This window comes from Hyperoodon ampullatus (genome assembly GCF_949752795.1).
Source record: "Hyperoodon ampullatus genome assembly, chromosome: 10".
In the NCBI taxonomy this organism is placed as follows: domain Eukaryota; kingdom Metazoa; phylum Chordata; class Mammalia; order Artiodactyla; family Ziphiidae; genus Hyperoodon; species Hyperoodon ampullatus.
Genome location: NC_136923.1, coordinates 33,214,995 through 33,231,945, shown reverse-complemented (window position 1 = coordinate 33,231,945; position 16,951 = coordinate 33,214,995). Strand labels below are relative to the sequence as shown.

Below are 16,951 nucleotides of genomic sequence, written 5' to 3'. Positions count from 1 at the left end.
TACGTAGGTTTCAAAAAAAAAAATCATGGAAGGTCTCACTGACAGTCTAAACTATGCAGCTAATTGAGGAATGAGGAGGAATAGCAAATGCAGAGGCAGGAGCATTCATGGCAGCATTCAAGGTACAAGGATGTTCATTTTAAATGATATGGAGGGTCAACAGATCAAATCAAAGAGGCAAAGAAAATTAAAAGACAATCATTATTCCTAGGGGTATGACCTTATAATTAAGTGCTGGATGTCTTTTAAAAATCACTGTTGAGGGGCTTCCCTGGTGGCGCAGTGGTTGAGAGCCCGCCTGCCGATGCAGGGGACACAGGTTCGTGCCCCGGTCTGGGAAGATCCCACATGCCGCAGAGTGGCTGGGCCCGTGAGCCATGGCCGCTGAGCCTGCGCGTCCGGAGCCTGTGCTCCGCCACGGGAGAAGCCGCAACAGTGAGAGGCCCGTGTACCGCAAAAAAAAAAAAAAAAAAAAAAAAAAAATCACTGTTGAAAGGCACTATAGTAAATGTATCACGGAGATCACAAATATAGAGCCACCGAAAAATAAAAAAGAATGAAAGAAAAACACAACTGTCAGGATATTATGCAAATCAGTACTTGTGGCTGTGGATGGTTTCCAGGGCTATTCACTGACCAGAAAAAAGTGCTGCATCTCAAACAACTTAAATGAAGACAAGACAATCTGATCTGAAAACTGATTAAAAGGTTGACCTCAAAGGGCTTCCCTGGCGCAGTGGTTTAGAGTCCGCCTGCAGATGCAGGGGACACGGGTTCGTGCCCCGGTCTGGGAAGATCCCACATACCGTGGAGCGGCTGGGCCCGTGAGCCATGGCCGCTGAGCCTGCGCGTCCGGAGCCTGTGCTCCACAACGGGAGAGGCCACAACAGTGAGAGGCCCGTGTACCGCAAAAAAAAAAAAAAAGGTTGATCTCAAAAATGTTTGTTTCATGAAATGTGGCTTTTTAAAACTGCAGTATTTCTGAATTAATAGATATCATGCATGACTTCAAATCTGGGAACTCAAAGTAAAAATAAGTAGATATTTAACTGTTTCACCTACATCTCTGTAAATTTACTTATTCAATTTTGCCACAACATTTTCTGGAATCACCCCCATGGTGGGGGGAAAAAAACTGATTTGTACTTGGTCACCTTATATTAGAGCTTGTAAGAAATCATCATTGGTAATTAACTCTGACTGACCATCAGAATCACCTGGAAGCATGTAAAAGCTACCACAGCCTAGGCTCCTTCCTAACTACTTGATTTAACTGGTTTGAGATGGGGCTGAGGATTTGTAGAAGCTCCCCGTTTCCAGGAGAGCTAATACACAAAATTTCACTTTTAAAAACTGCATTTGGGGGAATTCCCTGGCAGTCCAGCGGTTAGGACTCTGTGCTTTCACTGTGGAGGGCCCAGGTTTGATCCCTGGTCTGGGAGCTATGATCCCACGCGCTTCACAGCACAGCCAAAAACAAGAAAACAAAACCAAACAAACAAAACTGCATTTGGGCATTCCCTGGTGGTCCAGTGGTTAGGACTCCAAGCTTCCACTGCAGGGGGCACGGGTTTGATCCCTGATCAGAGAACTAAGATCCTGAATGCCACGTGACATGGCCAAAAAAAAACCCCAAAAAAACCAACTGCATTTATACAGCTACACAAACCTTCAATATCAGGAAAAAATGGTTAACCAGTTAGGTTTAAGTAAATTTTAGTTTTTATTTCCACACAGTTAAGTATCTGTCCTTCTAACTGACTTCTTAAAAGTCATCATGGGGCTTCCCTGGTGGACAGTGGTTGAGAGTCCGCCTGCCGATGCAGGGGACACGGGTTCGTGCCCCGGTCCGGGAGGGTCCCACGTGCCGCGGAGCGGCTGGGCCCGTGAGCCATGGCCGCTGAGCCTGCGCGTCCGGAGCCTGTGCTCCGCAACGGGAGAGGCCACAACAGTGAGAGGCCCACATACCGCAAAAAAAAAAAAAAAAAAAAAAAAAGTCATCATGAACATTCATAAATCTAATTAATTTCAAGAGAAGGAAAAAAAATGGGAAGAAATACAAAGTGTTCCTCCTAACTCAGAAGTGCAGGGTACGTGACATAATACCATTCTGGATGACGTCTAAAATTCATGAGTCTTACCTTGATGAAGGTACGAACTTCGGAGTTTGTATATCATCTTTATAAGTAAAAGACACAACTGCGTATGGATACACGTGTCTCGGTCTTCGCCTTAGCTCATCAAAGCCGTACTCATAAAAATAATACTAAAAATAAGAAAATGCAAAATTAACTTCCTTAAGAAGGCAAGAAGTAGACAGTGAAATCTTACAATTACCTGCCTGGTTTTTGAGAAACATAATACCACTTAAGTACCTTTAATGAAAAATATCTTTAAGTACTGCTTGTCAATTTAATTAAAATAATTTGTACTTTATATCCATTTTATGATATAAAATATTCTGCTTCTATATATATACATCAGATGCCAGGATACTAATAGGTATTCCAAAAGTTTACTTCTGAAGAACTGACCAGTGGGAATGTGCAACAAATTTCCTCATGAAAATGAAACAAATGGAGCCTGAGCTCCCAGATCAGCCCAGAAAAACCAATTTGATACAAAAGTAAAATACTAAGAACACAATCTCAAGCAAACCTAGCATTTTCCTCATTATTTCAAAAGAAAAACACTTTTTTGACTCCAACTGCAGACAAAGCAACAAAGGGGAGGTGGCAGAGATTACAAACATAGGTGACAAAGGCAGCTGAACCTCTTCCTATTTCCCTATCCATCTGCCTCCCCCTTCACCTATTCACAACATTCATTAGATTACGGTTTTCTGACCTGCAGTCTAGGGATTTTCATTAAAAAGAATGCCCTAGTTTATAAACAAAGCACTGTCCTTCAAAGTCCGTTCTCTTGGGAAACTACTGATTTCAATAATGTTGCTGTTGCTCTAAAAATGCCTGGAATTTTTCTGGAAACATCAAGCCAATTTACAAGTTCTGCTAGAAAAACCAGTAACTATTTTATAGCTATATTTCATATCTACTAATACTACTGTCCAGAAGGTAATCAAATGAGTCAGCCCAGATGACTTTGGTGAATATAATTTTTGCTAAAAGCCCCCAACAATAGGTCTTGCCCACTGAGATTCTTCAAAAAGAGCAAGAATAAACTTTATTTTATGTAAATAAAGTAAAAATCAAAGAAAAGAAAAAGAAAGAACATTTCCAGGGAGATTAGCACCACCACTTTTCACATACAATCCGTTCAGATATATACATTTTTTATACATTTGTTAAAAAGAGTAACATTATAGTCAAACAACATATAAAAACACAGCGACTGATATTCATCAAATACTACACTTTTAAATATGTGTAGTTTACTATAAATCAATTACATCTGAATAAAACTTAAAGAATGAATTCTAAGTTTGCATTTTAGAAAAATACTAATAAAAATAGAAAATATCTACCAAATCAATAATACAAACTGATATGAATTAAGGTAATTCAAGGGGCTTTAACTTTACCTTAAAGAATGAGCAATATTTTATTAGACAGGATCTTTCTAGACCAGGAGAAACCAAGGCTTCAAGAGGAAATGAGATCGTTGAGGGCAGGAATTACACAAAAAACAGGCTGGAGGTCACAGTCTACAGACAGGGAAAGCTAGCTAGGCTAAGGAATCTGAATATCACTGTAAGTCTAAGGGGGGCCACTGTTATGTTTCTGAGCTATCTTGGAAACACTGAACAAATAGCAGTGAGAGTCACTGGAGTCTAGCAGTGGTAAGTGGAAACCAGAGTCTAGTGTGGTGGCAGGGAAAACTGAAAGGGAGACATTTTAAAGGATTTAGTGACAAACTGATATGAGGTCATAACACTAAAATGGATCCAGGTACTTACCTGAGTAAGTTCATAAGCTCTATAAGCCAAAAGTGATGTAATTCTATTGGCATTCTTCGACACATGACATTCATGCTTTGGTGTTGGGTCCAAAGCACTTTTATTTAATATAGATTCCAAACTTTTTACACCCATGGGGTCATATATACTCTTTATTTTACCCTAAAATACAGAAAACCTTTTAAGTCCACCAAAACCTAATTACTGACTGTATAACATTAATATTATAGAATAACTCTTTGAATATAGATTACCTATAACAACAGTTTTTTCCTTTAATACCTGGTAATAAAGTAATACCCAACACTTTTTACTAATATCGAAGCAGTAAGAAAAAGTTAACCAAAAAAAAAAAGCTTGTTTGAATTTAATACAAGGAAATAAAAATTTTCTTCACAACACTTCACTAGCTTAAATAACATTATCAACATATTTCCCTCTCTTCATTCTTTTCTTTGGAAAGGAAAGCAAACTCTAAAGCTCAGAATGCTCAGATTAAAGATGGCAAACCACTCTCAAAAGTATCTTTATACGCCAAACACAAGCAAGCACTGTTTTTCAATTCAATCAAACCCCTAAAGACAGGGTCGATTAAAATCCAAGTCAAATGCTGTCTTTGATATATGAAATGTAAAAGTTGAAATTACCTTCATTATTTTAAAAATAACAACATCGCCCACTGCCCCAGCTTCCAAAGGATTAGCTTGTAATAAATCAGCGTATCTAGAAAGATAGACACCTAGCAAAGAGGGAAAAATTAAAGTTTTATTTTAATATGGACACAAATATAAAAAGTCCAAATATTTAACATAATAAGAGATAAAAGGTATGACACCTTTTAAAAAAATGTAATGATAGCTGATATTTAACCAAAGCAAAAAATAAAACTAGAAAAAACATGAAAAATCAAAATTTTCAAAATCACTAGAACTAGACTAAGACATTAAAAGAAAAAAGATAACCCTTGTTTAATTGGAAGTATGCAAAATCAGAAACAAAGGATAAAACTGGTTTTCACTGCAGAACCTGAAACTAGTCTCTTTTTCTGGGAACATGACAAAGCATACATGAATTTAATTATAAGGACAACAGCGAAATTAGATAATATATTTTTAAAGGGCAACTTAGTAGTAGGTAAATGAAAAAAGAAAAAAGATTACCCATGGAAGGACTGCCAAGAATTGTTATTTTGGACTGGCCCACCTGTAATCCTTTTTCACATATGCTCTGAACCTAAATAAAAAAAACATTTCATCTTACAGTCAATACATTAAAAATGTGAAAAGACAGTTTGTAAACTTGTTTTAAGTAAAATCCAAGCTTCTAAACTATATTTTTTACATTACAGAAATTATACATATACATGCTAGTTTATGACTAAATATCAATGTGAAACTGGCTTACACGTCCAAGGTAACCATAGTTGTAATCTATTTTTGTTTATGCCAGGTCTGACATATACTCAGAATTCATGCCATTCATATATATAAACATCCCCTTTTAGAAAGAATTAGTACTGGCAAACTATTTAAAGAGAAATTAACTCCACCTAGACATCTTCAATCAAAGGAGAAAAAATAGTTCCCAGCACATATAATCAGTAATATAGAAGATAATCTACTTTAATAAAGGAAAAATTATTTACTATCAAGCACATTCCAGGGGGGAAAATTAGGTTTGATCAAAAAAATGAACATATTTGAAAAGCAAATTACAAAATAATGAAATACCTTGCACTAAGCCATTTTTTCCATTTATACATCAAAAAATAGTTTATAAAAATCAAGTGTATAGAATAACTGATTCACTTTGTTATAAAGCAGAAACTAACACACCATTGTAAAGCAATTATACTCCAATAAAGATGTTAAAAAAAAATCAAGTGTATTGATTAATTGCAAATTTAGGTAACTTACAATGGAAGCACTTTCAAATTGTTTTTTATAAAATGGGTTCACTTACCTGATACCGATCAACCATCAGAAATGCATAGGATTCTGAAAGTTCTTTATCTAAACGACCATCAAACTTCAGTTCTCTTCGCTTTTCTGTAAACTAAATGAAATTAAATCTATAACAACTCCTTAGTATGTGATTATATTTTTCAAGCTAAGAGTTTCAGGAAGCTTATTTCTAAGAAATTCCAAATCAGCAATTCCCTGGCGGTCCAGTGGTTAGGACTCTGCGCTTCCACAGCTGAGGGCCCAGATTTGATCCCTGCTCAGGGAACTAAGATCCCACAAGCCGCGAGGCATGGCCAAAAAAAAAAAAAAAAAAATCCGTATCTACCACAGTGGAAATTATATTTTCTCTCCCTGTAATTTCTGCACTTCATTTTTTCCCATTATAATTGGCTCTTTATCCTTACAATATAGTCAAATAAGCATCTAGTGCTAAACAATTTTAACTAAATTTCTATTAAAATCTTACCACACTCCAACTCTCCCATAGATTTTTAAGTTCATTTTTTGATTATCTTTGGATCTCTCATTTTACCTGACACGGTGCACTGCATATAGGTGGTTTAATAAATCTCTGTTTAATGACCAACTTCTAGACTATAAACTCAATTAGGACAAGGAAAAATGTTTCATTTCTTTACAATTATATTCTCAGTGCCAAGTACATAAGCCATGCTTCATACCCATTTCCAGGATAAAAGAGTGACTTGATCTAAGTACATCTGAACTGTAAGTCACCCTAAACTGCTGACTTTCACTTTTAGATATAAGCAAATAGATATGGAGCCCATACCTAACAGATTTACATGCCATGTTCAGGCTATTACTGATCTTCAATAATATAATTAATGAATCTTTAAATTTTCATATAAAATTAACAAATAATCCCTATCATATCATGAAACCACATCAAACTACCAAGGTTTTAATTTCCTCTGGGAGCCGGTAACATTCATCCACTTTAGGGATCCTTTCAAAGTTAAATTCTCATAGCACTAGATTAACCAACCTATGAAAGCACAAAATTAATAGTATTTCATGTACATTAGAAAGCAATATACACATCAAATGTTTCTAAACATCTCATTTGTATTACCTCAGGATTATTATGGCTTTTCCTAAATCAAAACTCAAAAAAGATTCTAATTTGTATATGAAACTTAAATTCACTACCTAAACAGGCTCAACTATTCCCCTTTGTTCTCACTTTTTCACTAAGAATTTCTACTAATGATATTAAGATAACTCAATTACCAGGCAATAACTGGGGAAAAAATTAAGCATATCCTCAAAAAAAATACATATTTTATTTCATTAACCTTCCAATTTAGACATAATATGCTCTTAGAGATTCCATTTAACTAAAACGCTTGAAAGAGCAAAAAGCCTTGTAATGAATTTACAATTAAGCCATTATACAATAAGCTATCCCTATGCTTAAGATTCATTGTTAGTAAAAGAAGTTATCTTACACAATCACACGTTAATTTAACAGAACAGATAAATGTAGCGCAATATCAACAGTGTTTAGGGAAAACAACATGTCATTTAAAACTTGTTTTTCCCCTCCATAATTTGGCTTTCCTAAGAACTTTAGCATTTTTAAAGAAAAGGAAGAAAGTAAAACAAATTCCAGGCTATTAACTGGTTCTGAAGAATCTTACAAAAAGCACAATTTAAAACATACCTCCTGGACTTCCCTGGTGGCGCAGTGGTTAAGAATCCGCCTGCCAATGCAGGGGACACGGGTACAAACCCTGGTCCGGGAAGATCCCACATGCTGCGGAGCAACTAAGTCCGTGCGCCACAACTAGCGAGCCTGTGCTCTAGAGCCCGTGAGCCACAACTACTGAGCCCGCGTGCCACAACTACTGAAGCCCGCGAGCCACAACTACTGAGCCCGCATGCTGCAACTACTGAAGCCCGCACACCTAGAGCCCGTGCTCCGAAACAAGAGAAGCTACTGCAATGAGAAGCCCGCATACAGCAACAAAGAGTAGCCCCCGCTCGCCGAAACTAGAGAAAGCCTGCACACAGAAATGAAGACCCAACACAGCCAAAAATAAATAAAAATAAATAAATTTAAAAAACATACCTCCTTTTCCAAAAGCTCATTATGTATCAAGCAAGCACGTCTGTAGTTAAAATTTGTTACTGAAGTTGGTTCAAGGTAAGATGAGTGGAGAATATTTAAAACATCTTCAAATTCCCGAGAGCCTGGAGTTAATGGCTGAAAAAGTGCTAAAATAAAAAACAGTATTAATTTTAAGATTCCATCTTAAATGTAGTTTTTTATATTTTTGTGGCTTTGTTAATATAACTTTTAAATAAAGTTAAAAAAAAGCATCAAGGCTATCTTATTTTGTGATATGCGAAAGAGATACTTAATTCATTGAAGAAAAAAACTCTTCAGCAGTGAGCATCTGGCATTACACATGCAGAAAAGGAAGTTACAATTTTGCAAAACTTAGGGGATGCTACACTAGGCAACCTCAACTGCTTAAAGACGCTCATAAGAACCTGTGCATAAACTCAACTTGCCTCAACTCCTATTTTATGTTACATTTAGATAGTATATCTAAGACCATTTATTTGAGCAAATGAAATGCTTATGCCATAAGTAAAAGCATAAAATCATTTAAGACACTTAGCTGTCTATACAATAAAATGATTCTATCTGGTTTTTAATACTAAAGTTAGAATAAATATGCTGCATCCATCAGCTTCTTGTATTATCAATATAAAGTAGGAGGATATTTACTATGAAAACTTGGTGAAATGGAAAGATGTGGAACTTTGGAGACAAACCAGGACACAAATATCAGGTATAGCATTTACTGGCTTTGTGGGAGACATTGGGTAAATCAATTACTTAACAAAACAAGCTCAGTACTTTCTTCAGTAAAAAGGAGAACTCCAGCTATCCTAATAACCACTATATGCCATATGGCACATAAGACAACACATGCAAAAGGCTCTAAGCACAGCATCTGGTGCAAAGAAAAACAGTAAAAGTTTTTATTCCCCACTCCACCAACTACTGCACACTCCCTTTAATTTTTAAAATACTTAAGTCAAATATACAATTTGTTCTTCAAACAGTAGCCTAATAACCTCAAATTTCCACTTTATGCATGAAATAACTTACAAATTTCAAACATCAAGTCTATATATACTTTCCCCAAACCAAAAGGAACCACTTATTTTTTCACTGTAGATAGAAGTATTCATAGAACTTATGTTATATGCTATCACCTTAATTTCTTTCAACATACTATATATAAAGAGTCAATAAATGTCATTCAAAATACTTTTAGGCCACTACTGAAAGCAGTGTTCTACTTGTACATACTCTCAAAGGTACTAGAGAGCAGCTGTTTTTACGGTATTCCCTATAATGTCAAATGACATATCCATTCATCCACCAAACCATGTATATATTACAAAACTGCCTGTAAAAATGTAGCTTTCAATGAGAGAATGTGTATAGAACAAATGATTCCGACTACTTTGGAACTGCACACTATAAAAGTGGCAGCGGGATAAAATCAACATACTTATAATAATGCAATAAAGACAGTAGGAGTAAACAGGAAAAAACACACTCAAAAAGAACTAAAGAACTACTAAACACAGAGTGTCCTATAATAAAATTTATAGCAGATGGATATACTCAATAATCTATTGATTGTAAGCTCCATGAGAGGAGGAACTATATCTGCCTTGTTCATTACTCTATCTTTTCTTGGGGCACTGGCCCCAATTTGAATGACTGAGTGAGTGAAGATGAGAATAAACTTTGTCAAGATTTTTTTATATTGAATACAAATATGTCCTAAACTACCAAAATATGATTGTTGTCATTTTAAATTAGGTCTCACAAATTCAACCATTCAGTGATATATAAAACAAAATGAAAGCTCTAAAAACGGAGACATCCATTCTCTCAATTCAAATCTGTTTTATAGAATACAGTAGGAGAAAACGTTTTATCTTTGTGTCTGTCCCCAACTAAACTGGAAAAACTTGAGGGAAAACAGCATGTGGAATAGTTTTCATAGGCTTTCACATCCAAAATGAGCCAAGCATGATTCTTAAATTTGGGTTTTATGTATGATTGATTTTTATGTTTCTAAACTAACAAGTGACTTCAGGTATCTAAAGATGTGCCAAAAAGAAGTATCAAAAGAAGTAGCTTTAAATTTCTATGAAATTTTACAATCTACAAAATGAAATCATTTTCCTTAGCTAAGCTATTCCAACACTACTTCCACTGTCAATCTAACCAAAAGTGAAAGATTCAAGTTAAATCATATAAATTTATATAGAAATTAACTTTCAAATTATTCTCAAAAAAGTACTTAACATTTCTGTTTCATTCCAAAGCAATGTCCTAGTCACCTCAAGTAGTACTCAAGTAGACTGCCAGTGTGAAAAAAATTCTTGTGAATAAAAATACAGAAAAAGGTGCAAGATTTTAGGTCTAACAATACCTGTGTCCTAGTAGGTATATTTCAAATATCTCAGTTGGCTTTACTAGTTAGGCCAAAGTTATAATTTCCAGTTTTTCTTCCCAATTATCAATTTCTATAAGAATAAAATTATGTTGTAACTATTTTTATAGATTTCAAGTCAATGTGCTGGTATTAGTAGTTTAGAAATATAACCAGTTTATGTTCTGAATGTAAATTCCCTGGTGGTCTATTTTGTCCTTAATAATCCTCTAAAGGACATACCTGATCAACACATCCTGTCACTTCTTTTAAAGAAAACATATATACATCGCAGTATTATGGGTCATCATTTGAGGCAATAATAATAAATAAACCTATAACTACCCGTAGGGGTACAGAACATTTTATATATTTATTATCCATTTCACATAAGGAAGTCAGAATCCAATATACTATTCTCTGGATTCTGACAATTTTTGAGTCTAACAATTAGTGGCTCATTATTCCTTTTCAGATACTAAGAGCTTTATATTCATTATCTCATTTAATCATCGAAACCACCCTATGAAGTTCATTATGCCCATTTCACAAATGAAACTGAGCTAACAGTTAACTTGGCCCAAGGTTAATACGTGAATAGGGCAGGTGTGAATTCAAAATCAGGCTCCCTAGCTGCAAATCTTGTTTCCTGAACTATAAGTAAAAGATGTATGTGGGTGTATAAGTGCTGAAACAAATCATTCTAAGAGTTGGAAAAACAGAATTGTTTCATTTTAGACCAAGAAATTATATTAGCTATATGGAAATTAGCAATAAAAGAAAAAGAATTTGATGTCTAGAATGCTCTTTCTACCCTCTTATGTCTTCTTTTGAATCTCATTTCTTAGTATTTCTTTCTCATTTACTGCATTTAACAGGGCCAAAAGCCGTAACTAACACCCTTTCTTGGTTTATAAAGGATAACAGCAGTCGTAATAATTCTTCCGGACATTAAGAAACATATAATTTTCCTTATTTACAGTGCTTCCATCAAATTCATGTCAGAAAGATAGCTACTGAGTTGATTTCTGATAATTCACAAGGCTTTTCTATTGACAAAACTGATGTGTTTTCATCATTTTTTTTTCTCTTTTGTCCACACTACATGGCATGCAGGATCTTAGTTCCCCAACCAGGGATCAAACCTGCGACCCCTGCAGTGGAAGCATGAAGTCTTAACCATTAGACCATCAGGGGAGTCCCTTTTATAGGTGTGTTTTTATGGGATTCAAGAAAAGATTTAGAAAGGCACTTCGAGATTTATAATTCAAATGAGGAAGCTGACTATATCACAGAACCACAACTAGAATTGAGTATATTATTGGTAGCATACAAAACATACTAAGAATTAAATGTTAAATTTAAGCAGCTGGAATAGACATAAAATAAAGGTCACCAAATTGTAGCTTTGTTTCTTAGTCAAAGGAACATTTTTCCTCAACTACTTTTACCAACTCATTTAGTGTCAATGCCACTCTTTGTGTTTGTATTGTTTATGTGTATATGTATATGTAAAAAAAAAATCATAAGTGTAAAAACAAGCTAAACTTTTAAAAAAAGATGGACCAGCGCTATAAAAATATACCAAGGGAAATTCCAATATATACATTCCAATTTAAAGTAATTCATGGAAGAAAAGGAAATAGCAAAGAGTAGGCTGCGGATCTCATTGGTCTGCAATTCTCTCTGAATCCATCTCTCTGATGTCTATGGACATTAATGACTAAAATACAATGAATATCCATTTGTTCCTCATGATAATTTAGACATTTTAAAAATCATTTTTCTTCAGTCTAATAAAATTACTACAGACATAATACTGTAGGAATGGGTGATTCATCTCTACTCATGATTGAACATAGTGCAGAATCAGTAATAAACATTCTAGCAGAGATCTAGAGAGATAATATGAAACTTTGACTTTTTTTGGACTGGGGAATACGTCAAAGAAAGTTTTACCTCCATTACTTAGAATTTATATGTGCCTATCAAACGTTTTATGTGGATGACTGGATTCTGCCCGTACATTCCTGCTCAGATTTACTTCTATGTAGGGAAAACTGTGGTATTTAGACCCAAGCCATTCATATACAACTACTAAAACATCATGCAAATTTCCTTAAGAAAGAGACTCAACCCCAGTCTTCAAAAAGACAACTCCAGGGGCTTCCCTGGTGGTGCAGTGGTTGAGAGTCTGCCTGCCGATGCAGGGGACACGGGTTCGAGCCCTGGTCCGGGAAGATCCCACATGCCACGGAGCAACTGGGCCCGTGAGCCACAACTACTGAGCCTGCGCGTCTGGAGCCTGTGCTCCGCAACAAGAGAGGCCGTGATAGTGAGAGGCCCGCGCACTGCAATGAAGAGTGGCCCCCGCTTGGCACAACTAGAGAAAGCCCTCGCACAGAAACGAAGACTCAACACAGCCAAAAATAAATAAATATACATTAAAAAAAAAAAACTGTTAAAAAAAAAAAAAAAGACAACTCCAAATTTTGTGGGAAAAGATGGGGATTTGGGAGGAGAATTGGCCTTTAATTTTCCTGAACTAGACCAGTATGGATGCAGGTGCGTAAGAGCATTTAGTTTGTGATGCACCTGCATGAGACGCAGATGCACAAGAGCAATTAATCTTGTGCCCTACATAAAGCATTAACCAGTAAACATTTTCCAGAAAGTGAATCATTACTACTTCATTTCCCAAGACCTTTGGAGGGAAAAATTATATCAAATACAATTACTGATTTTAATTTACTTTTGATGACTTACACTATCAGATTTTAGAGTAAAAGAAGGCAATAGTGAAACATCTACTGACGAAGTGCAATTCCACAATTTGGTTAAATGTAACAGTGACTCCTTACAGTACAGAAAGTACCCCAGCCAATAAGTAAACAGAACAGCACATAGATCACAAACAGTAAAATCTTACTCTTCCAGTCAACAGATCACTTAATCTGTGAGTACTGATTAAATGTGTTAATTTTCTAATGAACATAATTTCTGAATCTCAAAATTCCCCAGGGATAAGACATACTAAACATCACTAAATTTAATAGTTGTTAAAAAAATTTTTTTAAGTGAACTAAAACTTTTCTACAATAAAAAAGAAATAAGAAGTACTCTACACCTAGGTTCAAATTCCAACTCCACCATTTACTAGCTGTGTAACCTTGGGCAAGTTGTTTTCCTCAGTAGTTCATTTTCCTCATCTGTAAAATGGGAATAGTACCTACCACATAGGATTACTGAGATTTAGTTAGTACATATAAACTGCTTAGAACAATGCCTATAACTTATTAAGCACTATAAAGTGTTTGCCAATATTATTACTTAATTAGAATGGCAGTATTTTGGATGTTATGCTACTGTGAAGACCAATAAAAGAACTGAATCAAGTTATACTCACAAAGGTTTACCTTTAAGCTACCAAAAACATGAGTCGTAATCTTAAATTTCACTGGAAAAGCAGTCACAAGCAAAGGTCTGCCGTATTAAAATACGAATGCAAGAGAACCTTTGATACTGAAAAGTTCAAGCAGAAGTATCTACTGAAAATGATCTAATATTCATGATAAAAGACTCAAATGACCACACCAGTAATACCTAGCCAAATCCTACACATAAAGTGATACCTTTCAAGTCTTCCAAGAGGACATTATCTTGGGATCAAGTGTGAAACTAGCGGTACCTGCCGCACTGTTTCTGATAAAAGCATTTTTTTTAATGAAATGTTATATTTTTCTATTAAATTCTATCATCAAGTATTAACTCCTTTCAGGTTGGACAGGATGAAGTCCATGATGGTAAAAAGCTGCTTATTTAAGTTTTAAAAGTGCTATTTAGATCGCTATTGCAGTATTTAAACAGCTGCTGCTCAGTGTACAAATATTTAGACAAGTTAAAAATTACTTTCACTAAACATGAAAAAAGACCACTGTGTTATATTTTCCTTACCGAAACCTAAGAAGGGAAAGGTAACAAATTTCCCCCAAAAAAAGCATCAGACTCAGGGGAGAAAACAAAGACAACTAGGTTTTATATTTCCTAATTCCTCAATTATTATCTACTTTTAATGTGTTCAAATGAAGTCTATTTTACAGCAACCTCTGGATTTATCTAATTAAAAAAAACACACACACATGCAAACAGCGCCTTTCAACATTTCCTAGTGCCCTCCCACATTTCAACCCAAATGGGTTTTATGCCAATTTCCTGGTCCTATCAAAAATTAAAAGGAGGTACATCATGCTTTGTTTTGCTTAAAACCCTAAAAAAACGGACTTCAAAATTCTATCAAGCTAAAAAAATTTTTAAAAAGAAAAAAATTCAACCTCCTACTTCGATCCTACAACCAGAGCCCATCTGAATCTACTTCCAACCTATTCTCTACCAATTGATAACTTAGGATGAAATCTAATTTTCCTCATACAGACTATACATCTTAACTAAACCAAAAGGATTGATAACCTTGGGCTTTACAAGAATTCTCTTGAACCCTAAAATGTATTACATTAACTCACTTAAAAGATACTTCTAGAAACATTCTGCATGCTAGTGGACAAAAGGTAATTTCATCTTTCTCAACATGGTTTCTCACAACAAGGATTTCCCTGGCTTTATCATCCAAATAGAAATTAACAATTTGACTTTATTTGTATCTTACTGACAGAAGGCTAACAATTTCAGGTGTGCAAATGTAGCTGGTTATGCACATGGCAAGAGGAAGCACATGCTTCATTCAAGAGTCTCTTTACCAAGATTCAAGTTACAAATAAAAAACGTTTTCCGCAAATAAGAAAATTCCTATTACTTTCCAAAGTAAATCTGAAAAACGGAACCACACACTAAAACAAAAAGAGGCTTTAAATGGACTAAATCCAGAGTATCCCAAATAACTGGATAGTCAAAAATTGTTTTCTAAGAATTGAAAACGATAATTTCCTCCATTAGAAAGGTGTCACAATATGGCATTAAGTTTTAAAAAGGTAACGTACTTCATTTAACTGTTCCCATATTGGTTCCAAAAACCAGACTGGACTTTAAAATTTTTTTCTGAAGTTCTCTCATCTGCAAGATCAAGTTGGTGACTCTTGGGCATAAGCTGACCTCTATTTTTTTCCATAGGGAAATTACTGCACCAAGAACCTACCTTCCCAAGCTTTTCAAATACAAGAAAAAAACATACTGAAGTTGGATTTAGAGAGAGCCCTATCTAGCGCTTCAAAAACAAGAAAAAAATCTACATGGAAATGAAGTGTGATGGAAAACAGCAGTGTGCATGAATCACATCTAACGGAGATGTCTAAACAAGGGAAGACGCTGACATCGAGCAAATTTCAAGTAGACGCATAGAGCTGAAGAATTTCCACAGGGAGAAGCACTTGTGGTCCTCTCAACGCAATGGCCTTGGAGAAAGCCCCAGAATCCACGGCCACGGGTTATTTCCACAGTGAGACTTCTCAGAAGCATCCTTAGGAGGACACATCAGCTTCTCTGCCTTCAGGGGCTGGGAGGGAGGGGCGCCGAGCACCATCTTTCCTCTCTGGGAGCTGCAGCCTTACGGACAAGCTTCAAACCTGAGCTACTTCCAACTTCCACGGGGAGAGGGGGAGCAGGGAGCGTGGTTCCACCGCTTTCCTCTCGCACCAAGCGCAGCAGCTGGGCGGCCGTGGCAGTGCGGGGAGAGGCGGCTGGCGCTGCATGCGTGTTTACGTGTCTCGGATGGGTGTGGGAAGGAGACAGAGAGGTTCTAATGAAAAGATGGAGGGGAGAGAGAAAGAGGGGTTGGGAAAAAGGGGAAGCACCACCTTTCTTTTCTCTGCTCTTCCTGGGGATCTGAAAACTCCTCCTAACGGGTCTTTCGGGCTCTTCGGGGCCTTTGGGCAGAGCGGCCGCGCCCGCCTCACAGGAGTCCTGAGGCTGTTCGTGGCAAAGGCTCGGGGCGGCCTCGGCAGCCGCGGTCTCCTCAGGCCCGGCGCCGCCGCTGGGCTCCGCGACGCTGAGGCCGCCGCCATTTTGTGGGGAGGACTCAAGCTCCGGAAGCGCCTGCTTCATCTCGTCGTCTCCGCCGCCGCCGCCACTTTCCCAGCTCGCGTCCGTCGGCGGAGAGGCCTCCGCCTCCGCAGCAGTCGCCATCGCGCCGGCGTGAGGAGCGCCGGGAAGCTTCTGCCTACAAGGTCGACGGGGGTGGGGGGAAGGGGTGGCGGGCCAGCTTCGCCGCCGAGCTGCTCTCAGCCCACCCACCCCCTTCCCCCCCGTGGCCGCTGGCCGTTATCCCGGCCCAGCAGCCTCTCGGGGGCCCCAAAGCGCGCGCCACAACCGTGCAGCCCAGGCCCAACAGCCGCTCCTCGCTCGGGCAGTTCTTCTGCCGGCCCCCACCACTCAACGTGCTGGCGTCGGGGCCGGGAGGGGGTGGGGCCATCTCTGAGCGCTCCACCAATGGGGGCGCGGCGCCCGCCTCCGCGGGTGCGGACAGACAGCGTCGTGGGGTGGAGCCTCGGGGCGCCGGAGCCCGCCAAAAGGGGCGACCGCAACGCCCGGAGATACCTCGACGCCGCGGCCGGCTGCGGGGTGGATGGGCC

General features: G+C 37.5%; 1 protein-coding gene across 9 annotated transcripts in view; it reads right to left on the bottom strand.

Moving 5' to 3' along the window:
* TASOR (transcription activation suppressor) overlaps positions 1-16,526 on the bottom strand; it is a gene marked incomplete at its 5' end in the record, with an annotated part of 50,733 nt that extends 34,207 nt beyond the window's left edge. For 8 of the 9 annotated variants that reach the window (XM_079713818.1, XM_079713819.1, XM_079713817.1 and 5 more), the window contains 7 exons: positions 2,142-2,266; positions 3,917-4,078; positions 4,564-4,655; positions 5,077-5,149; positions 5,879-5,971; positions 7,973-8,118; positions 16,178-16,505. In XM_079713818.1, coding sequence (XP_079569944.1) covers positions 2,142-2,266; positions 3,917-4,078; positions 4,564-4,655; positions 5,077-5,149; positions 5,879-5,971; positions 7,973-8,118; positions 16,178-16,505 — 1,019 coding nt within the window. Of the gene's footprint in view, positions 1-2,141; positions 2,267-3,916; positions 4,079-4,563; positions 4,656-5,076; positions 5,150-5,878; positions 5,972-7,972; positions 8,119-16,177 lie in introns of all 9 variants that reach the window. The other variant, XM_079713823.1, reaches the window with a different exon arrangement.
* Positions 16,527-16,951: the final 425 nt, after the last annotated feature.